Here is a 24,248-nt window from a genome sequence, read left to right as displayed (position 1 = left end):
TTAATGTTAGCTATCAATAAAACTAAATTGTTACAATGTGCAAAATTAATAGGGCACAACTGATACAATTAAAACTACAATGACCATAGGAAAAATTACAGTGATAGTCCCTGTAATTTACATTGTTTTCATTTTGGTCCCTGTTATATCAATTTACTCAATTTTTTCCCTTAATTTTATGGATTGTGTCATATTAGTCCAATAAATAACGGTCGTTAAGTTTGATGGATGAAAAATCAAATGATGTTTCAATTTGGTCCATATAGTTTACAAGATGTGTCAATTTGGTCCTTATTTTTTTGACTTTCCTATAAACTATAGGGACCAAATTGACACATCCTATAAACTACAGGGACCAAATTGAAACACCATTTAATTTTCCTTCCATCAAACTTAGCTGCCGCTATTTTATTTGATTTATATGACACAATTTGTAAAATTAAGAGATAAAATTGATCAAATTAAAACAATAGAGACCAAAATAAAAATACAGGTAAACTACAGAAACTATTTGAGTAATTTAGCCATTACCATATTAACTCATGAAGCAAATTACAAGCACCACAAATATAATTTGTCCTAAAAACTTATATTGGCTGATATGATGGACTGGTTGAAATCCTCTGTCATATACAAAAAATAAAATTAAAAAAAATAAAAAAAAATAAAAAAAAAAAAAAAAAGAGGGACAGAGAGAAGTCAATAAAAGCAATTAAAAAAAAATTACAAATTACGATAATAGTTCCTGTAGTTTGGTCCTGATATCATTTTGATCCCTATAATTTCAATTGGCTTAATTTTTATATGAATTTATGACTTTGCTTCAATTTGGTTCAATTGATTACAACTCTCAGCATTTTTTTATAAAAAATACGCACATAAGTGGCGTGTCATATTTTTAAGAGCAAAATTATAAACGCACTCAACTCAGTGAGTTCAACTAATTCAATAATTGTTTTCTGTCAAAAACACTAACGGCATTATCAATTGAACCAAATTAATAAAAAATTTAAAATTAAAAATCAAAATTTGAACAAATTAAAAATATAAGAACTAAAATGACACAAAATAAAATATGAGGATCATCTGCGTAATTTGCCCCCAAAAAAATTATAAACTAGTAAAGTTGTTGAAGAACCGTTCATGGTTCTTCATTCCAAGATGAATGAAGAAAAAAGTTAACCATTGAAGACTTGGAATTGTCAAAAATATAATGACAAATTCAACTAATCTGATCAATCTATATCTATAAGCACACAACCTCTTCGCCATGCTAGATATAGCTAACCCTTCTTTCAATCATTTGCAATTTGCCTCAATTAAAATGTCCACTCACTTTTTCCTTGTAACCATAGCCATTGTGGCCTTGGCCTCCACACTTATCTTTGCTTTTGATTCCGGTTCTCTACAAGGTTTATTTATTTTTTTTTTTTTTGATTCATGAGAAGAGATAAAACAAACAAAACAACAGAGGGTCTAGGGAGATTAATCCCTTCCAGAGCCAACTTTAAGCAAGTCAGCAGTTAACAAAGATAGGATGGGAACAGGAGGGTCCTCTTTCAAGATGAGGTGCTCTTGTTGATTGACTCCTAAATTAGCCAAAGCATCTGCACACTGGTTTGCTTCCCTGGGAATTGTTTCTATAGTGCAGTTGCATCTTCGCAGCAGGAAATTGGCATCTTCAACTAGGGCCCTGTAGGGAGAGTTTTCCCCAGCTCCACCTTGGATAAGCTCCAATGCCTGCTGAGAGTCTGTTTCAATTTGTATGTTTGCCAATCCTTTTTGCAGAATGATGGTAAGGCCGCGGTAGATGCCCCAAAGCTCAGCTTCCAAACTGTGACAGTTACCTAAGTAACCATAGTAGCCCCAGATCCAAGTACCAACTGCATCTCGGAGTAGACCTCCATAGCCTGATTGCCCAGGATCCCCTTTAGAGCATCCATCAGTATTCATCTTGAGCTTACCTGCAATAGGACAAGACCATGACATTAGAGAAGGTTCCTTAAAGTTGGGGTGAAGTGAATTCTGGAAGGCTGCCTGAGTTTGCAAAGCCGTATTCAGTATGGATTTCACACTGATGTGGGGAGGTTGGGTAGAGTTATCAAAAACTTCTTTGTTTCTCTCTTTCCAAATAGTCCATAAGGCTGTCAAAAAAACTGTTGGCCATTGGATATCATGAATGAGTTCCTTGCTCTTGATATTTATCCTAATCCAGTCCTGCAGAGTTTTGTGTTGGCTTAGGTGCCACCAATGAAGGTTCTTCAGCTTTACCCATAAAACCTTAGCCTTGGGGCAGTTAATGAGGAGGTGAAGCATGTCTTCTCTAGTAGAGTGGCATCTGGGGCAGATGTCTGAATCAGAGAGATGTCTAATAACCCTCATATGATTTGTGAGCAGTCTTTCATGCATGACGAGCCAAAGGAAATGTCTAAGCTTATGAGGAGCCTGGATTTTCCATATCCCATACCAGTTGGTTCCAGCAGAATCGGTGTTGGCAAGAGCTTGGTAGGCTGCAGCTGTAGAAAAGTTGCCACTGGATGAGCCTCTCCAATGGGGAGTGTCGTTATAAGTAACATACCTGGGTCTATGAATTCTAAGAATGTCATCTGTATTTTGAGGGGTTAGAAGGTGCTGGATAGAAGTTAAGTCCCATTTACTCTCTTCGTCAAGGATGGAGCTGACTTTGGTAGCTACATCAAGATGAGCTCCCTGGTTTGTATGGCTCAGGGGTTGGTCTCCACACCACCAATCATTCCATAAGGAAATCAGTTCTCCTGTCCCAACATTCCATTTAATGTTCTGTTCCAACACAATTCTATTTTTAACAATGCTGCGCCAGATATGGGAGGCTTTCCTATCACTGGGCCAATTAGAGAGAGAGTGGTGCTTGAGATACTTGGTTTTGAGGATGGTGCACCAAAGCTCTTCAGAGTTGGAGACAAGTTTCCACCCTAGTTTAGCAATAAGAGCAGAATTTTGATCTCTGATGTTTCTGATTCCTAAGCCTCCATGCTTCTTGCTTTTACAGACTTGATGCCAGTTAACCAGGTGAACCCTCTTGCGAGTGTCAGTGCTGCCCCATAGAAAATTTCTGTTGAGTTTCTCAATTTGGTCACAGGTGTGGCGAGGGAGTTCCATAGTCTGCATAAGATGATTAGGCATAGCCGAAGTAACCGCCTTTATCAGGGTTGTTCTACCCGCGAGGGATAGGTTTTTGGCTTTCCAACCAGAAAGTCTTTGAGCCATTTTGTCAAGGATAACTTGAAACTGGTTTTTAGAAACTCTACTGTGGAGCATAGGGGTGCCCAAGTAATTGCCCAGATTGTCAGTGAGAGAGATACCACAGAAGTAACTTAAAGAAATGGCTTCTCTTCTAGGGACATTAGAGGAGATGAACATTTTTGATTTTTGAAAATTAATTTTTTGCCCAGACATAACACAGAATTCAGATAATACATCCATAATGCAAGCACAATTTCTCCTAGTAGCTCTAGCAAAAAGGATGAGATCATCAGCGAAGAACAAATGGGAAATGGGAGGGCTATCCTTGGAGGCCTTAAGACCCTTCCATTCTCCATTATCCGTCTTTGCTCTGATCATATTAGAAAGGTTTTCCATGCAAAGGACAAACAAATAGGGGGAAAGAGGGTCACCTTGACGTAAACCTCTACCCATAGATATGATAGGGAGAGTCTCACCATTCCAAATAATAGCAGAATTGACATTAGACACACAATTCATGATAAGAGTGATCCAATCAGGATTGAGGTTCAGCTCTTTGAGGGAATGGAGGATAAAATCCCACGATAAGCGATCATAGGCCTTCTCAAGATCGATTTTAAGAACCATTCCCCCAATTTTACCTTTTTTGCCTCGAAGTGTGTGCAGGATCTCTTGAGTGATGATGATGTTATCAGTGGTAGTGCGACCAGGGATAAAGCTGCTTTGGTTTGGACTAATGAGGTTAGAGAGAAAGGGCCTAAGTCTGTTGACTATAATTTTGGTGATAGTTTTGTAAGAAACATTGCACAGACTTATAGATCTAAATTGTTTCAAAGACTTAGGGTTTTGAATCTTAGGGATGAGAACAATCAGAGATTCATTAATCTCAGGAGGAACAGAATGATTATGGAAGCAATCTTTGATAAAATTACAGACAGAAGGGCCAATAGTGGTCCATTGGGTATGGTAAAAAACCGCTTGGAGGCCATCCTTCCCAGGGGCTTTATAGGCTTTAATGCTGCGAATGGCTTTCCAAATTTCAGAATTGCTCACAGGGGTTTGGAGAAGGTCATTATCTTCTCTAGTGAAACCAGTTTTGGCAATGTTAACCCAATTAGATAAGAAATGAGTATCCTCAAACTGAAAGAGCTTTGTAAAGTGGTCCAGAATATGAGCTTTTAGTTCATGGCAATTGGAGATCCAATTCCCAGTATCATCTTTAAGAACCTGGACTTTAAGCTTTCTCCTTTTATTAAGGGTAGAGATATGAAAGAATCTGGTATTGCTATCTCCCATAGTAAGCCAATTTGTACGGGATTTTTGGTACCACAAAAGTTCTTCTTGGAACAAGGTCGTATTAAACTGCTTAATAAGGTCCTTTTCAAGAATCTGAAGATTATGAGAAAAATGATTATTTTGGGATTTTTGAATGCCCTCAATCCGTGCAAGAAGACTTTTCTTTCTTTTAAAAATATTACCAAAAACCTCCTTGTTCCAGATTTTAACAGAATGGGTGAAATTATTGATGGCTTCAAGCAGGTTAAAATCCATGTTAAGCCAAGATTGTTTAACAACATTAGTGAAATTGTAATGACAAAGCCAAGCAGCTTCAAAACGAAACGGTCTATTTTGAGGGTTGGGGGGGTGCATACCTTGAGTGTAGACTACTAGAGGAGAATGGTCTGAATAGGTTCTTGGCAGGGTTCGCACCGTGCCTTCAGGGAATAAAGCCCGCCATTGCTCATTACTCATTACTCATGGCTCTGTCTAAACGTTCCATAGTGTTAGCCATGCCTTGCCTATTGTTAGTCCAGGTAAAGCGAGGGCCAACACTCCCTAGATCAATAAGGTTACAGTTGTTGATCCTATCAGCAAACCTTTGGGTCCTGGATAGGTTTGAGGAGGGTGTGAAGCTCCTCCTTTCACTGAGATTAGCATAGTCATTGAAATCGCCCACTACAAGCCAAGCTTTATTCATACTTGCTGCTGTGTCTTCAAGGTCTTCCCAAAGAGAATCCCTAGTAGTTGGGTTTGGGCTCGCATAAACAGCATTCAGAACCCATTCCTCATAGTCTGTTTTGTGCACTGTGGCCTGAATGTATTGATTGGAGGCTGCTGAAGCTCGAACAGTGACCTGAGTAGGATCCCAAATGATCCATATTATAGCGATCCCGGGTTTACCCTTGTTATACCGTGATCCAGACATGTGTCCGTGGATGTTGGTAGTTGTCTATCATCTTGTTTGCATACTTTTTACTTAGTATTTGAGTTATGGGATGTGTTGGGCAGGTTTGTTTCAGGTTGGTTGAGTTTAGAAACCAAAATTAGTTGCCCAGATTTTTGGCCTGTCCGCTCGAGCGGAGGTGTTGGCGCTCGAGCGGGGAATACATCCATCCAGTATCTTGTTGTGCAGTGTTGTGAGCTCGAGCGTAGGGTTGGGAGCTCGAGCGGAGGCCTGGTTCTGCGAAAGTGCTGGGCGAGTGCATTCTGTGCTCGAGCGAGCGGTTGGCCGCTCGAGCGGAAGTCTGTGAGTGGCCGCTCGAGCGGGGTGTTTTACGCTCGAGCGGAGACCTGGGTTAAAGTCCCGAAATTGTGACTTTTCAAATCACTTTTTCACTTTCTCTTCTCTCTCTTACTTTTCCAAAATCACCATTGTTGAGCCTCTCACTCTAGACTCTACCTTCTCTCTAGGTTTTGATCTAGTAGGAGTGATTTACTCACCTTTGGCCTTTACAAAAAAGTTGTTGATCGTCGAGGGCTTCATTTTAATCTGAAAATCACGGGTTTTGGAGCACGTTGGGTTTTGTAGTCTTCTCCTTTGGGACTCCGAATTTGAGGTAGGGATAACCTACTCCTCTCTATGGGTTTTGTCTTTAAATTTTGGTATTTTGAGATGTTGGGCTTGGTTTGGTAATTTTGTGAAAGTTTGGGGCTTTTGTGTAATTTTACAAAAGTTGGGGTTTTATTCATAATAAACCTAGATGCATGTTTGGCATAGAAAATGGAATGATTGTTGAATCATTGATGAAAATGGGACCTAAGGGTCGAAATAGTAATTATGAAAAATGGCCTAATTACATTGTTTAATTAATTGGGATAATTAATTGGTGAGAAATGAGGAAATGAAATGTTGATTGAATATCCATTTGTGCATTTATTTTCTGTTTTAGAAATAACTGCTTTGGGCTATCGGTGGAGGATAGTCGAGATTGTTGTAGACAATGCATGATGATTAGGTAAACGGAAACTAATCAATGGAATGTGTCATGGAATTTGACGGTTGATAGAATACATTAATTGTGTGTATTGTGTGATTGTATATAGAACCAATGTGTTTATATACGTTATGTGTAGAGGAGGAGATAGGGGATGTACTCCGCGGTTTAGGGGAAGATAGGGGATGTACCTCTAAACCGGATAGGTATTGGGAGGAGATAGGGGATGAACTCCGTAGACAGAGCTCATATGCTTGTCTAGAGAAGTGAAGATAGAGCTCATATGCTTATCTTTGTGAAGTGTGGATATAGCTTATATGCTTATCTGTGGATATTGTGGTTATACATATCTGTTGTAGAGTGTGGATATAGCTTGTATGCTTATCTGTGGATATTGTTGATATACATATCTGTTGAGAATGTGGATATAGCTTTTATGCTTATCTGAATGTGAGATATAGTTTTTATACATATCTGTGGAAATGATGATAGAGCTAGCATGCTTATCTGTTGAAAAAGGGAAAATGAAAAGTAATTGGGACTTGTAAGTCGTTGACATAAATATGTAATTTATGTGATTGTATCAGTGTTGACCAACTATCAATTGCTAATGTTTTAGTCATTGTCCATGGTTGGTTTAGTGTATTTCTACTGGGCTGTGGCTCACCCTATATGGGAATATCATTTTCAGGTGCAGGAAGCATGCCACCTCCAAGGACATAGCTGGGAGGCTAGTGGCGGGCATAGTTTTGTCGTTTTACTTTTGATGTATTACATGTAATTTCAAGCCAAGGGCTTAATGTGTAAACGAGTTAGAACTCTTTGTTGTAACCAAGTGTTAACTTGGAAAGCTGTAAGCCCGTAGGGCATTTTGTTATGAGATTAACATGTAATACTTATGACTTGGAATTCTAATGAATGAAAGGAATGCAGTTAGTTTAAATGTAAATGCATGTCTTATCTGATGGGTTTATTGTTATATTTTTGAGGGCGTTACAACTTGGTATCAGAGCGTACCGGGTTCGAATACTTTGGGTACGTGGGAAGTGATTAGGATCACAATGGGCTTGTCTCGCTTGATAGAGACGTAGATGTAGTACCATATGCTACGTGTTTATTTGATAACATGCTTATGTGACTATGTGGGTATGGGATTTAATTTCTAGGATGTTGATTGGATCCTTGAGTTTCTGGGAGTCTTGTTGGAAAGGCACTTGATCAATGCTGTTTCTAACCGGAACTCTAGTAACGCCTCGGGACTATTATTATCCGGAAATGAAGTTCGTAAGTGCTTATGTGTTTATGTGCTTATGTGGAGTGAATTACAGTTGTCCATGCATTAGGACGTGAGTGTTTAGTTTCGGCACATTTATAAATGTGCTAACGTTCTGTGTTGCCTTATTTAGGATGTCAGGACGAGGAAGAGGTGCTAGGCGTGGTAGACCTGCGAGGCAGGAAGTACCGTTACAGGGTGAGATTCCGGCAGTGCAGGAGGGAGTTGGGCAGGCCAATGTGGCCGAGCCAGTAGGTCAGCAGGCTATGGGTGCCTTGGCCAGAGAGATAGCAGGAGCTTTAGGTATTCTTAGAGCTGGGAATCAGGCAGCTGAGGCAGGGCCTTCTTTCTTGAAGAGGGAGTTTTTCCGGTGTAATCCGGACGAGTTTATCGGGGATCCTAAAGAGCCGCTTAAGGCAGATGAATGGCTCGAACAGACAACGAAGACGTTTGAGATGCTTGGCATCGAGGACGGAGCACTGAAAGTGACCTTGGCATCCTTCCAACTGAAGGGAGATGCGGGTCAATGGTGGAAGTACGAGAAGGCTCGTGTGGGCAGTACTTGGGAGGCATTTATAAATGCTTTTCAGGAGAGGTTTTTGTCTGCAGTAGCTAGGGAGAAGCTGAGGGATCAGTTTAGCCGGCTTAATCAGCAGGGCTTGTCAGTGGCCGAGTTTGAGGCTACTTTTACCAGTCTGTCCAGGTTTGCACCTGAACTGGTGGCGTCTGAGGAACGCCGTTGTTATGAGTTTGAGCGGAAGTTGAGGCGGGGCCTCAAGTTGAGAATTGGTGGGTCTTACATTCGAGAGTATAGACACCTGGTAGATGCTGCAGCTCATATGAAGCTTATGATGCAGGAGGAGGATGAGGGTCAGAGAGGCTCCAAGAGGAGCCAGGATAGTCAGAGTGATGGTAGGAGGCAGAGGGGTTATAACCCTCAGCAGTCTCAGGGTGCAGTCTCTAGATCGACCTTTCCAGTGCCGAGTGTAGGCTCGGGGAGAGGCAGTCAGGGGGAATTCACTTGTTACAAGTGTGGCTAGTTAGGTCACAAGGTTTCAGTTTGCCCGCAGAAGGGTGGGGGTCAGAAAGCTGCTTCTTCTTCAGCTAGACCGCAGAGTCAGAGTTTGGGCAGGGGGCAGCTCTTGACTTGTTATCAGTGTGGACAACCTGGGCACATGAAGAGGTTTTTCCCACAGTTGAGTGCCACTTCGGGAGCGTCTGGTTCTAGGCAGACGCAGGGTTTTCAGCCAGCTCAGTCTGTGCAGGCCTCGAGGGCCAATCCGGGAGCTTCGTCATCCCAGTCTGTGCAGCAGTCTTTTGCTCCGAGGGGTGAGCAGGTAGACCAGGGGCCTACGGGGCGCGTGTATGCTGTTACCGCGCAGGATTTAGTACCGGCTCCATCAGTAGTGAGAGGTACTTTTCTATTTTGCAACTCGGTTGCTAATGTGTTGATAGACACGGGTGCATCTCATTCTTTTGTATCTGCTGCATTTGCATCTGTTTTGGAATTGGAGTTAGCACAGTTAGCATCTCCTATTTGTGTGGTATCGCCTTTGGGTGGTGAGTTGATTCTGAAACAGGGTGTTAGAGGATGCGATATAGAGGTCGCCGACTATAGGCTTCCTTTTCCGTTTGTTGTCATGCCCATGAAGGGTTTTGATGTTATTTTGGGTATGGACTGGTTATCGTCATACCGGGCTGTTATTGATTGCTACCGCCAGAGGGTCACGTTATGTACCTTGAGCGGGGAGTGGTTCCATTTCTTGGGAGACCGGGTTGGTAGTGTTTTGCCACCGGGGTATGATTCGCGAGGGCGAAGTGAGCTTAGTGGTCTACTTGCTAGCTTTGAGAGTGGTGAGAGTGGTGAGACCCAGGTTGTGTTACCGAGGGTGGTTTGTGAGTATTCGGATGTCTTTCCCGAAGATCTTGTTAGTTTGCCACCTCACCGAGAGATAGAGTTCTCTATTGATTTAGTGCCTGGTACGGCGCCGATTTCTATGGCACCTTACCGTTTTGCTCCAGCAGAGTTGGTTGAGTTGAAAGTTCAGCTCCAGGAATTGCTCGATAAGGGCTTTGTTCGCCCTAGTGTTTCACCGTGGGGAGCGCCGGCCCTCTTTGTTAAAAAGAAAGATGGTGCCTTAAGATTGTGTATTGACTACAGGAAGTTGAATCGGGCTACGGTTAAAAATAAGTACCCTATGCCCCGTATAGATGATTTGTTTGACCAATTGAAGGGTTCCCGTTGTTTCTCTAAGATAGACTTGAGATCGGGTTACCATCAGTTGAGGGTCAGGGATGAGGATATTCCGAAAACGGCATTCCGTACGCGGTATGGCCATTATGAGTTTTTGGTGATGCCATTCGGGCTTACCAATGCACCGGCAGTCTTTATGGACTTGATGAACCGGATTTTTCGGGAGTTCTTAGACCGATTTGTGGTTGTTTTCGTGGACGACATCCTTATCTATTCGTCTTCTGAGGAGGAGCACGAGGCACACTTGAGAGTGGTGCTTGAGTTACTTAGAGCCCATAGGCTGTATGCCAAGTTTGGGAAGTGTGAGTTCTGGCTGAGGGAAGTCAAATTCTTAGGCCACGTGGTATCCGGGGAAGGGGTGTCTGTTGATACATCCAAGGTTGAGGCAGTGCAAGATTGGGCACAGCCTAAGAGTGTGTTTGAGATCCGCAGTTTTCTGGGATTAGCTGGGTATTACCGTCGGTTTGTGAAAGATTTCTCCAGGTTAGCGTCACCGTTGACTAGACTGACTCGGAAGGGAGTCAAGTTTGTGTGGAGTGAGACTTGTGAAAAGTCGTTCCAAGAGTTGAAAATTAGATTGACCACCGCTCCGGTGTTGATTATTCCGGAGAGAGGGTTGGGTTATGCGGTTTATTGTGATGCCTCACGAGAGGGTTTGGGTTGTGTGTTGATGCAAGAGGGGAAAGTGGTAGCTTATGGCTCACGTCAGTTGAAAATACACGAGAAGAATTACCCCACACACGACCTAGAGTTAGCAGCTGTGATCTTTGCCTTGAAAATCTGGAGGCACTACCTTTATGGTGAGAGGTTCGAGGTATTCTCGGATCACAAGAGTTTGAAGTATCTGTTTACACAGAGAGACTTGAATCTGAGGCAGAGGAGATGGATGGAGTTCATCGAGGATTATGATTTTGAGTTGCATTATCATCCGGGAAAGGCCAATGTTGTGGCCGATGCCCTTAGTAGGAAAACCATTGGTGATGTAGCTTGTATAGCCATCCGGGAATGGGAGATGTTGGGAGCACTTGGCGAGTTTGATTTGCTACTGGGCGAATCTGTTGAGGCTGCGGCCTTGTTTTCTGTCGTGGTGCAGCCTACACTTGTGATTAGAGTGTTAGAGGCACAGAGAGGTGACCTTGAGGTAGAATCCCTCCGAGAAAAGATCTCCAGTGGGAAAGTTGAGAAGGGTTTGACGGTGTATCCCGACCTGAGTGTGAGATACCGAGACCGTTTGTTTGTACCGGAGTCTTGCCGAGAGGAAGTACTCCGAGAGTTTCATCATTCGCGCCTTGCGGTGCATCCGGGAGGTACTAAGATGTATCAGGATTTGGGTCGCCAGTTTTGGTGGCGGGGTATGAAAAGAGATGTGGCTTTTTTCGTATCGAAGTGCCTTACTTGCCAGCAAGTGAAGGCCGAGCATCAGAGGCCAGCGGGTTTGTTGCAACCTTTGCCTATTGCCGAGTGGAAGTGGGAACATGTCACTATGGACTTCGTTGTAGGTCTTCCGAGGACTCAGCGGGGTAGTGATGCTATTTGGGTGGTTGTAGACCGGTTGACTAAGTCGGCGCACTTTATTCCTATGCGCGTGAGAGATTCGGTAGATCATCTTGCCGACTTGTATATTCGGGACGTAGTGAGATTGCACGGGGTCCCAGTGACGATCGTCTCAGATAGAGATCCTCGTTTTACTGCTAGGTTGTGGCAGAGTTTGCAGAGTGCCTTGGGCACTAAGTTGACCTTTAGTACGGCTTATCATCCTCAGACTGACGGGCAGTCCGAGCGTACTATTCAGATCCTCGAGGATATGCTTCGGGGTTGTGTCCTGGACTTCAGTGGGACGTGGGAGAGGCACTTGCCATTGGTAGAGTTTGCCTACAACAATAGTTTTCAGTCTAGCATCGGTATGGCACCGTTTGAGGCCTTGTATGGCCGACCGTGTAGGTCTTCAGTTTGTTGGGCCGAGGTGGGTGATGCACCTTTGTTGGGTCCGGAGTTGGTTAGGGAGACGACGGAGAAAGTTGAGCTTATCCGTAGGAGGCTTGTTACAGCCCAGAGTCGACAAAAGAGTTATGCCGACCGTAGGAGGAGGCCTTTGGCGTTTGAGGTAGGTGATCATGTCTTTCTGAAGATATCACCTAGGCGAGGTCTGATGAGGTTTGGGAAGAGTGGGAAGTTATCCCCTCGGTTTATTGGTCCTTTTGAGATCCTTGAGAGGATTGGTGAGGTTGCTTATCGATTAGCCTTACCACCGCAGTTGTCCGGAGTGCATGACGTGTTTCATGTGAGTATGCTTCGGAAGTATGAGCCAGATCCATCACATGTGTTGGATTGGACTGATTTAGAGGTAGATGAGGATGCCTCGTATGAGGAGAGACCGGTTCGGGTCTTGGATAGGCGGGATCAGGTCCTGCGTGGCAAGACCATTCCTTTGGTGAAAGTCTTGTGGAAACATCACGGAGTGGAGGAAGCCACTTGGGAACGTGAGTTGGAAGTCCGTGAGAAATATCCGGACTTGTTTGTTGATATGTAATCTTATATTTAAATTTTACATTTTTGTTGAACTTAAGAGCTTTTATATATGTCTTAAGTTGTGAAACATTGAAAATGTTTGGTTTATTGAAAGTATGTTTTGGAACTTGCCTCATATGGAAGTTGAATGTAACATTTTATCTGTTGAATATATTGTTGAAATTGGAAGGATAGTGCATAATGTTGATGCATGTTGAAAGTACATATGTTGTTTGCATATTGTGATATGTCTCTTGTTTAAGGGATGGGATGACCGGTAATGGGTCGAATTGTTGACTGTTCAAGTGTAACACTGTTTAAAATGGAGGAAAGCTTGTTTTGCAACTTGTGCTTAATTTCGGGGGCGAAATTCTTTAAGGGGGGGAGGTTATAGCGATCCCGGGTTTACCCTTGTTATACCGTGATCCGGACATGTGTCCGTGGATGTTGGTAGTTGTCTATCATCTTGTTTGCATCCTTTTTACTTAGTATTTGAGTTATGGGATGTGTTGGGCAGGTTTGTTTCAGGTTGGTTGAGTTTAGAAACCAAAATTAGTTGCCCAGATTTTTGGCCTGTCCGCTCGAGCGGAGGTGTTGGCGCTCGAGCGGGGAATACATCCATCCAGTATCTTGTTGTGCAGTGTTGTGAGCTCGAGCGTAGGGTTGGGAGCTCGAGCGGAGGCCTGGTTCTGCGAAAGTGCTGGGCGAGTGCATTCTGCGCTCGAGCGAGCGGTTGGCCGCTCGAGCGGAAGTCTGTGAGTGGCCGCTCGAGCGGGGTGTTTTACGCTCGAGCGGAGACCTGGGTTAAAGTCCCGAAATTGTGACTTTTCAAATCACTTTTTCACTTTCTCTTCTCTCTCTTACTTTTCCAAAATCACCATTGTTGAGCCTCTCACTCTAGACTCTACCTTCTCTCTAGGTTTTGATCTAGTAGGAGTGATTTACTCACCTTTGGCCTTTACAAAAAAGTTGTTGATCGTCGAGGGCTTCATTTTAATCTGAAAATCACGGGTTTTGGAGCACGTTGGGTTTTGTAGTCTTCTCCTTTGGGACTCCGAATTTGAGGTAGGGATAACCTACTCCTCTCTATGGGTTTTGTCTTTAAATTTTGGTATTTTGAGATGTTGGGCTTGGTTTGGTAATTTTGTGAAAGTTTGGGGCTTTTGTGTAATTTTACAAAAGTTGGGGTTTTATTCATAATAAACCTAGATGCATGTTTGGCATAGAAAATGGAATGATTGTTGAATCATTGATGAAAATGGGACCTAAGGGTCGAAATAGTAATTATGAAAAATGGCCTAATTACATTGTTTAATTAATTGGGATAATTAATTGGTGAGAAATGAGGAAATGAAATGTTGATTGAATATCCATTTGTGCATTTATTTTCTGTTTTAGAAATAACTGCTTTGGGCTATCGGTGGAGGATAGTCGAGATTGTTGTAGACAATGCATGATGATTAGGTAAACGGAAACTAATCAATGGAATGTGTCATGGAATTTGACGGTTGATAGAATACATTAATTGTGTGTATTGTGTGATTGTATATAGAACCAATGTGTTTATATACGTTATGTGTAGAGGAGGAGATAGGGGATGTACTCCGCGGTTTAGGGGAAGATAGGGGATGTACCTCTAAACCGGATAGGTATTGGGAGGAGATAGGGGATGAACTCCGTAGACAGAGCTCATATGCTTGTCTAGAGAAGTGAAGATAGAGCTCATATGCTTATCTTTGTGAAGTGTGGATATAGCTTATATGCTTATCTGTGGATATTGTGGTTATACATATCTGTTGTAGAGTGTGGATATAGCTTGTATGCTTATCTGTGGATATTGTTGATATACATATCTGTTGAGAATGTGGATATAGCTTTTATGCTTATCTGAATGTGAGATATAGTTTTTATACATATCTGTGGAAATGATGATAGAGCTAGCATGCTTATCTGTTGAAAAAGGGAAAATGAAAAGTAATTGGGACTTGTAAGTCGTTGACATAAATATGTAATTTATGTGATTGTATCAGTGTTGACCAACTATCAATTGCTAATGTTTTAGTCATTGTCCATGGTTGGTTTAGTGTATTTCTACTGGGCTGTGGCTCACCCTATATGGGAATATCATTTTCAGGTGCAGGAAGCATGCCACCTCCAAGGACATAGCTGGGAGGCTAGTGGCGGGCATAGTTTTGTCGTTTTACTTTTGATGTATTACATGTAATTTCAAGCCAAGGGCTTAATGTGTAAACGAGTTAGAACTCTTTGTTGTAACCAAGTGTTAACTTGGAAAGCTGTAAGCCCGTAGGGCATTTTGTTATGAGATTAACATGTAATACTTATGACTTGGAATTCTAATGAATGAAAGGAATGCAGTTAGTTTAAATGTAAATGCATGTCTTATCTGATGGGTTTATTGTTATATTTTTGAGGGCGTTACACATATACCTCCAGCTCGACCAGATGGGTCGACAGTAGTAGACGCCGTGAAGCCCAGGTTGTTGAAGAAGCTCCCCATGGAGCTGTAGGTGACTTTTGTTTCCATGAGAATGAGTATACCAGGATTATGCAGTCGGAGAAGGTCCCGCATGTGCCTTCTAAAGGTACTATTACCCGCCCCTCGGCAGTTCCAGATCAAGATTTTTAGAGAGTCCATAGATGGCATCGGGGGGAGGGGGTCAGTAGCTAACTTGGGAAGAATGCTACGAATTCTCCGATGATCCTGGTCGACTGATATACTATATACTCACTTCTATCTCACAACATTGTGCCTTCCCAAATATATGTTTGCTGTCATTTTAGTTTTTAACATTTTAATTGTGACAATTTCATTATCAAAATGTGTATTAAAGTTGTCTCACTAGTTGACATTGCCAATATTCATTGTCAAAATAAGTAGTATTTTTGAAATAAAAAATTACTCATTTGGTTCCTAAACTATACAATTTTATTTCATTTTGATCCCAAAATTTTAATTGTTTTAGTTTTATGAAGGGTCAATTTTTATTTTCTTAGATGTCATCATGTAACATTATTGAAGCTAATTAGTTTGTTTAACATTTTATTTTTTTTTTAATAAAATTTTTTTTTTTTCTGGCCACTTTACTCCCCAAAATACATCAACCCAGTTGGGTCGATTGTCACTCCTGTAAACGTCATGCAAATCCCAAGCCTCAACACTCTCGGCATCTCGTTAGCTCACATTGACTTCGCACCCTACGGCCTCAACCCACCACATACACACCTTCGCGGAACTAAGATCCTTGTGGTCTTGGAGGGTACCTCTACGTCGGTTTCGTAAATTCCAATCTAGAAAATAGTCACTTCACTAACATCTTGTACCCAGGATTGCGAATGCAGTGTTAGGGTCGAATCCAAAAACTTTTGATGATGTTCTTGCCAAGGCATTCCAAGTGGACAAGAAGGTGGTAGACCATCTTCAAGCTTATTTCCAGTGGCCCAACAACTAAAGAAGTAAATGGGGAATCGAATCATGAATCCATTATTTGTTAAACTTTAAACATATATATTTTAATATAGCATAAATACATTGTTGGTTATGGACAATGTCCTTATAACATTTGGAGTAACTATCAATAGGTCATAATAGTTTAATTTAATTCTCATGAAATCCTATTGAAAATAAATCTTAATAAAATCGTCACTACAAGTAATTTTTTGTGACGACTTTTTAGATGTGTCCCTAAAAATTAAAAATTAGTGACTTTTTAAGTCTACTTCCGTTTTGGACCCTTTATTTGTATTGAATCATGTTTAATCAAGTTTGAGGTCGTAGGTAATCTCATGATTATTGGCCGGTTATGACCTTAATCCATAGGGGTGGGTTCGGGTCATGACATGCTACCTCCTTCAACTACTTGTACGGACCACATTTTTGTAACCAAAAAGAGCTTATCTTTTTAATCGGAAAGCTGCATGGAGATTCTGCCATCGAGACACATAAACACAGATATGATTGTGTTGTAAGTTGTATGCATTGTTAACGAATACGGATTATTTTGCACGAAACTGTATACTAAATATCGTTTCCCCCTTACAATGCAACTATTTTACTTAGATCATTTTGCCCCTCCCTGTAAGAGTACGTTGGCTACTACACGCTCCATCCCTCGGCTAAATGATTGGGGTGATGCCGAAATACGGGAGACACGGTGACGTATGGGAATGAAGCAAATGTTGGAGCAACAAGAGGTAATCAACCCATTCGTTGTGCACATTTGACAGCATTGCCCCACCTGTGTTATGGAAACAATGACAGACTGAATTTGTGTTCCTATGACTAGATGACAAGCAGTGACAAACAGTGACCCATTCCTTAGCGTATGCCATATTTTCACTTTGTCCCTCCCTGTTTACTCTCAAATACTCAAACTTTTGCGGGAAAAACATGAAGTTTCCATCTGGACAATATTGTAACCTTATAAATTCAATTTTATGTACTACTTCCGTTATCAAATGAATTTTGGTTAAGCTCTGAAGTCAGATTTTTGGAAAAGTTGAAGATTTTGGTTTTTTAACCTTGTAAAAAGGTCAAAACATTGTCGTTCAATTATTGTTAATTAGTTTGTAATTGAAAGTTTGTCTTTGTTTATCTAAATGGGAAAAGGTCAATTGGTAAACATGGGATCGACTGTAAAGTTTTTATCCACACCAGATGAGCATCATTTACAACAAATTCTTTGTTCATTTCAGACAAATGGAGTAATTAATTTTTATTAGATATATTTAATATGTAAGTGTGTACACATACGTTAAAGCGGACCGAAAGTTTACGATTCATAGTTGAGATCGATTAACGATTCAGTACATTACCATTTTCATTCATGATTTGAATCCCGATTTGACAACTATGTTAGGTGGAGTTTCATCCAACAATTGAGGAAAGCAACGACATTGATGACGCAATCGACGCACACCATGTCAATAACAAACAGAAACCATAGATTGATGAAGTTCGTTTGAGCGAGGTTGAGTCCGATATTGGTGAACTAAAGGAAACCATGAAGCAAGTGCTTCACAGCAATGCGAAAATAAGGGACATGTTGCTCAATTTCCGAGGGAAGGAAGTTGTTGACAATGCAAAGGTAAGCAAAAGCGATCAGTACACAAGCTTCACACAGTTCACAGAGGTTACTTGAAGATGAAATATCGTAGTAAGTTAATGTATGTGTTTGTGTGATTATGTGGAGTCGACTGAAAGAAATTGTAACATTAACATATCCTCCAGAATTGGTGAACTCAAAGAAATGTTGAACGAACTGGTTGCAGCTATATTGTCTGGGAAACAACCGTTTAATGAACAGACACATATTGTTGAAATGAAGCAAATGATGCAGCAAGTGCTGGAAGGTTTATCAAAAATAGCACAATTGCCTCGCACAGAGGAAAAGGGTGTTGACCCTAGCGTGGGAGTCGAGTTGCATGACGGCGGCGTGGTCTTCCCAAATTATTATGGTAGCCCAATAGAGGGTAATCTTCAAGATTTACAAGGGGTGGATTGGGAGTACAATAATGTGAATGGAATATTGTCCAATGAGATAATTGATATGCACGTTGGACAGTTGTATACTGTCCAAGAAGTTGGGGACACGCACAACAACCGTGGCCTTGCCTTGGAGGAAACATACGCAAGCGAAGAAAGCAAATCTCTTTTGGTTCAGTTTCTGGCCATCAAGAACGTTGCAAAAGAGAATTTATCTTCCTTTGATGATTTGCAAACCTTGCCTCCAATGCGAGGAGAAGCAGACTGTAATACCCCTGTTCTATATTATGTTAATTGGTCCTTTATAGGAGTATGATTATGTGTTTAATATGATTTTGTGTGCTATTACGTGAAAATATGTGGTTTTGAATTTCTATCTGTTCACCGTAGGAATATCTGTTTAATTGTCTGCTTTGGAAATTAAATTGAAGGCCTTATCGGCCACAGAACCCGAAATTGATTATGCCATTGTGATTAGCGTAATTTTTAAAGCCTACGGTGAAATTTAATTGGAAATTGATTTGGATCAAATTAATTAGATTAAATTAATGAATTAAGTGCCCAATTGTTTTATAATAAAATAATGTGTTGAGTGGGGGCCTTAATACACTCAATTTCTCTCCTTAGCTTCATTTGGACTGATCGTAAACTCAAAGAAAAGAAGAGAGGGTCGGCTTAGAGAGAGAGAGTGTAGAAGATTGAGGTTTTGGTCTTGAGGCTTGGAGATTTTAGAAGATTACTCAAGAATTTGCTATAGATTAGAAGAATTGAGCCTCTAGGTAAGTGAATCCATGAGTTTAATGTGTAATCTTGTGTATGCAAAGTGGATTAATGATCAAGAGGAAGGATTGAAGTGGAATTGAGTTGTTTATGTTGAATTGAAGGTCAATGTATGCATGCATGTATATAATTGCTATGAAATTGCATAATCTAGCATGTATTAAGTTGAATATGGAATTATGAGTGTTAAATCATACATGCAAGCATGTTTTTGTTGAGTTTCATGAGAATGAACACCATTTGCTTCATCTAGGTTGAGAACAAGGGTAATACATCACATGCATGTACAAATTATAAGAATAGGAGCTATGAATGCATGAATTTGCATGTTGGAAATGAGTTTGGTGTCAATTGGGACATGCATGTGTTTGATTTATGAAATTGAGCTCCATGTTGATGTAAATGGGTGTTTGTATCATGATAGCATAAAAATATTTGAAGTTTGAGCCATAAAATATAAGTTGGATTGGTTTGAATGCCGGATTTAAGCTCAAGAACCATTCTAGAAAACCTAGAATTTTTAATGTCCGCTCGAGCGGGGGAACCGCCGCTCGAGCGGGGATTTTGAGCTCCCAGTATTTTCTGCAGACATGGTGGCCGCTCGAGCGGGGAGCCATGTAGAGAGGCATTCCGCTCGAGCGCCGAAGTGGACGATTGAGCGTAAATTCGACCTAACCAGTACTTTTGTAGGCCTCAAGGGTCCACTCGAGCGGGGAAGTCCACGCTCGAGCGGGGACCCTGTTTTCTGAAATTTTGAAAATGCATTATGTGTTCTGTTTTCCGTTCCCTTTCACTTCTAAGCACTCTTAGGCATACATTGAGCATTGTAATTGAATTAAAGAGATAAGAATGAAGCCTAAAGAGGAATATGTGAATTAAAGAATGGATTGAATTATTTGTGACCCATATGTGTTATGTGATATGTAGGGTCAAGCTCTAGGGCAAATCCACAAGCCGATCACTGTGAGTAATATCTTAACAAGATATTTGAAATATACTGTTGTCCAATTGTTTACTTCTATGTAAGTTTTGTAAGTTCGTTAATTTGAATGGTGGACAACGATTGATATGAATGATTAGGCCGAAGGCCGATTGATCTGAATGATTGGGCCAAAGGCCGATTGATATGAATGATTAGGCCAAAGCCCGATTGATATGAATGATTGGGCCGAAGGCCGATGGACATGAATGGTTGGGGCGAAGGCCGATTGACATAAATGATTGGGCCGAAGGCCGATTGATCCAAGTGATTGGGCCAAAGCCCGTCTGCTGTAACTATTTCAAAGATTGCTTATGTATCTACCTTATTTGATATTATTCACTAGGCTTTCGCTCACGCTCATTCATGTACATATAGGTGAGCCAAGGGACGTCCAGAACCAACCTCGGTGAAATTGTGAGAAACAGTCAGAGTTTTGGAGAGTCAGCCCTAGTGTCTCACGCACGAGACTCGTCTTCGCCTTTCTGCTATGCTATGTTATTTTTGTCATGATGGTGAGGACTTTGCATATGTCTATATATTTTCATGGGTTGACTTAGTTTTTGGATGATCTTGTTTGTACAGAACTTATGCTACTGAATTTCTGTTGTGAGTTATTAAGGTATACATATATGTAGGAATGGCAACGGGGCGGGGCGGGGCCGGGGATCACACTCCCCGTCCCCGATCCCCGATGGTAAAATTTTCCCCATCCCCAGCCCCGATCCCCGACGGGGACCTATCACTGCCCCCGTCCCCGTCCCCCAACGGGGATCGGGTTTCCCCGACCCCGAAATTCCCCGGACCCAAAAAAAAAAAAAAAAAAAAAAAAAACCAACAACAACAAACAAACAGCGAGGGAGAGATCTGATATACATCATAAACATCACAAACAACATCAAACAACATCATCAACATCAGGGCAGATCTGATGCTGTTTTTTTTTTTTTTTTTTTGAGTCGATCTGATCTGAGAGAGAGAGAGGAGTAGAGATCTGATCTAAGTCGATCTGCTCGTCTGAATTCAAAGGGCAGATATGAATCTGATCTGGCTCGATCTGCTCGTCACCCGTCGTCCTCCCATCTCTCTGCTGCTCGTCGTCGTCAGAGGTGGCGCTCGTCGTCGTCGTCCTAGTTGGAGGTGGCATCGTCGGAGACGGACTGTCATCGTAGTCAGATGTAGCGTCTCAGACGGAGAGGAAGAGAGAGAGAGGGAGTAGAAGGAAGAGAGAGAGAAGAGCATTAATGAAATAAAACAAAAAATAGAAATGAAAGAGGGTTAAATGAGAGACGGAAACAAATAAAATAATAAAAAAATATTATATATATATATAAATCAGTTCGGGGACATGCGGGGCGGGGCGGGGCGGGGCCAGGCCGGGGCCGAGGATTGGGCACTTATCACCGTCCCCGGCCCAAAATTAATCGGGGATTGGTTTTTGAATACCATCCCCGTCCCGTCGGGGGTATTTTTCGGGGAAAACCCGTTCAAATCGGGGTCGGGGGATCGGGTCCCCGTCGGGCCGGTTTTAAATTGCCATCTCTACATATATGTTTGGTTGTTTGGACGTGCCATGTAAGTACAGCTCTATGGACAAAGTTTTGAGCTGCTTCCGTCTGGCCCCCATTAACTCTGTTAAAATACATTTGTTTTGGTTTGAGGCCGTAGGTAATCTCATGAAAACTGGTCGGTTATGTCCTTAACCCACGGGGGCGGGTTCGGGTCATGACAGAGTAGTATCAGAGCACGAGCTAGTAACTCACACACTTGTCCAAAAGAGCAATAAGCGTCTAGAAAAGACCTAGGATGCATTCATGTGATAAGTATGACTTTGATAGTATCGAGAATGCATCTGAATGTTTCAATGTGAACAACTATGTGTTATAAATTTGTGAATTGCTGCTTTGCAAATTATTTAAATATGTATGCTCTGTAATATATGCATACCTGTGAATCTTTTGTACAAAGTATAATGTAAGTTTAATCAGATGGTGAGAATAAGAGGTGATGAGATAGAGGAATCCTCTACTGCCAGGATAGACAGAATGGAAAGACTGATACAGGAAATGGCAGAAGCTTTGAGACAGCAACAGGAGTGGCAACAACAGTGGCAGCAACCACACCCACCACCTCCACCTCCACCTCCACCTCTACCTCCGGCACCTCCTATGCCAGATAATCAGAATGATGACCGAATCATAGCTCTCACCAAAGAGTTCAAGAAAATGAAACCACCATAGTTCCATGGTGGATTAGATCCTTTGAAAGCTAAAGCTTGGGTCCTCAGCATCGAAAAACTGTTTGAAGTGTTTCCGTGTTCGGATACACAGAAAGTGCTTCTAGCCACCATTATGCTAGAAGACGAAGCAAGAAGATGGTGAATGTTAATGCATGAGAATTACAAAGATGCTGGTTGGGCAAAATTTCTAGAAATTTTCTATGACAAGTACTTCCCGCAGTGTGTCCGAGATAGGAAAGTAACAGAGTTCATGGAACTCAAGCATGACAGTATGACTGTAGCTGAGTATGAGGCCAAATTTATTGAATTGGCCAGGTTTACACCACACGTGATTTATACGGACTATAAGAAGGCGAGGCATTTTGAAGGTGGGCTTCGAAGCGACATTTTAGAAAAAGTGAATGTTTTGAAGCTAGAAACCTACATTGAGGTGATAGACAGGGCCATCATATCAGAGGTTAACATAGCTAGACAAGCTAAGCCAATGATAGAATGGAAAGGCAACAAAAGGCAGGGCTTCTTTTCAAAGAAGAAGTTTTCAAAGAAGCAAAATACGGGCTCCTCAAATACTTCTAATTCTTCCCGAGATACAACCCCGTTGTGTACTATTTGTAGTAACAGGCATCGTGGGGTTTGTTACCGTGTGTCAGGAGCTTGTTTTAATTGTGGTAAATAGGGGCATATGGCCAAAGATTCCAAACAGAACAGTGAAAAATTTGCTGCTAGTTCGACAGCATCAGTCCCAAAACCAGGAAATGCTACGAGATCTACTCCCGTCGAAGATACCGTGAGACAAGGGAGAGTTTTTTGCGCTTGTTCCGGGCGATACCCAGAATGCCAACGCAGTTGTCTCAGGTACCATTTCCATGTTTAATCAGGATGCCTTTGTGTTAATTGACTCTGGATCAATACACTCATTTGTAACATGTGCATTTGCATCTAGATTGAATAGACCCTTAGAATTACTGTCATATCTGCTATGTGTGTCTGCTCCATCTGGGGAATTTGTATTGTGTGAATCTATATACCGATTTTGTGATATGCGTGTTGAGGATGCTATCCTATATATAGGTTTGCTACCCTTGAACTTTAGACATTTCGATGTAATTTTGGGCATGGATTGGTTGACCAAGTATTGTGCCACCATTGATTGTGTGACAAAATGAGTTGTATTTAAACCACCAGAACATAAAGAGATTGTGTTTGTGGGTAATGGGGTAGTGCCTCCACCTTATTTGATATCTGCAATGAAAGCATGTAAACTGATCAGGAAGGGGTACCAGGGTTATTTGTGCTATGTATTGTCTAAACAATCTATGAATGTTGAATTGAATGATATCCCTATTGTTAGAGAATTTCCAGATGTGTTTCCAAATGAATTACCAGGGGAATTGGTAGACAGAGAGATAGAGTTCACTATTGAGACTGTGCCAGGCACCCGGCCTATTTCTAAAACTCCCTACAGAATGGCTACAGCTGAAATGAAAGAATTGAAGGAACAGTTGCAAGACCTGCTTAACAAAGGGTTTATCCGACCTAGCACTTCGCCATGGAGTGCACCAGTGTTGTTTGTAAAAAAGAAGGATGGAACCCTACGCCTGTGCATCGATTATCGGGAATTGAACAAGGTAACAATAAAGAACAAATATCCCCTACCCCGTATTGATGACTTATTTGACCAGTTGCAGGGATCACAGGTGTTTTCTAAGATCGATTTGAGATCCGGGTATCATCAGCTGAAAGTTAAGGCTGAGGATGTTGAGAAAACCGCATTCAAAACGAAGTATGGACAATTTGAGTTTCTTGTTATGCCATTTGGAGTGACTAATGCTCCGACAGCATTTATAGACCTAATGAACCGTATTTTTAAGACCTACCTTGACAAATTTGTTGTAGTCTTTATTGATGATATTTTGATATACTCCAAGAACAAACTTGAACATGAACATCATTTGAGGACTGTCCTACAAATACTTAGGGAGAAGAAATTGTTTGTTAAACTAAAGAAATGCGAGTTTTGGTTGGATGAAGTTGTCTTTTTAGGGCATGTGATCAACAAGGAGGGAATTTCAGTGGACCCGCAGAAAATAGAGGCAATTGTGAATTGGCCTACACCGACAAATGTAACAGAAGTCCGCAGCATCGTGGGCTTAGCCGGGTATTACAGGAGGTTTGTGAAAAAAATTTCGAAGATAGTTGACATGCAAAGGGCAATCATTTGAATGAAATGACGAAAGAAGTTGCCTTTCATGAATTGAAAACGAGATTGACCACT

General features: G+C 41.5%; 1 protein-coding gene across 1 annotated transcript; it reads right to left on the bottom strand.

The window, feature by feature from the left end:
* Positions 1–4,966: 4,966 nt before the first annotated feature.
* On the bottom strand, positions 4,967–15,062 carry LOC145793928 (uncharacterized). Its single transcript, XM_082876836.1, has 2 exons — positions 14,913–15,062; positions 4,967–5,356 (listed from the first exon to the last, which is right to left on the bottom strand). The coding sequence occupies exons 1-2, from the start codon at positions 15,060–15,062 to the stop codon at positions 4,967–4,969; spliced, it is 540 nt and encodes a 179-aa protein (XP_082732962.1).
* Between the last annotated feature and the right edge of the window lie 9,186 nt (positions 15,063–24,248).

This window comes from Camellia sinensis, chromosome 6 (genome assembly GCF_055761805.1).
Source record: "Camellia sinensis isolate YWXY chromosome 6, ASM5576180v1, whole genome shotgun sequence".
NCBI classification, from domain to species: Eukaryota; Viridiplantae; Streptophyta; class Magnoliopsida; order Ericales; family Theaceae; genus Camellia; species Camellia sinensis.
This window is presented reverse-complemented; position numbering and strand designations above follow the sequence as displayed.

Excerpts from the sequence above, each read along its gene's own strand:
- LOC145793928 (XM_082876836.1), bottom strand. The coding sequence starts at position 15,062 with ATGCGGGACCTTCTCCGACTGCATAATCCTGGTATACTCATTCTCATG. Across the intron at positions 5,357-14,912 it reads GTCGAGCTGGAGGTATATGT|GTCACTGTTCGAGCTTCAGC; the intron begins GTAACGCCCTCA and ends GATCCTACTCAG.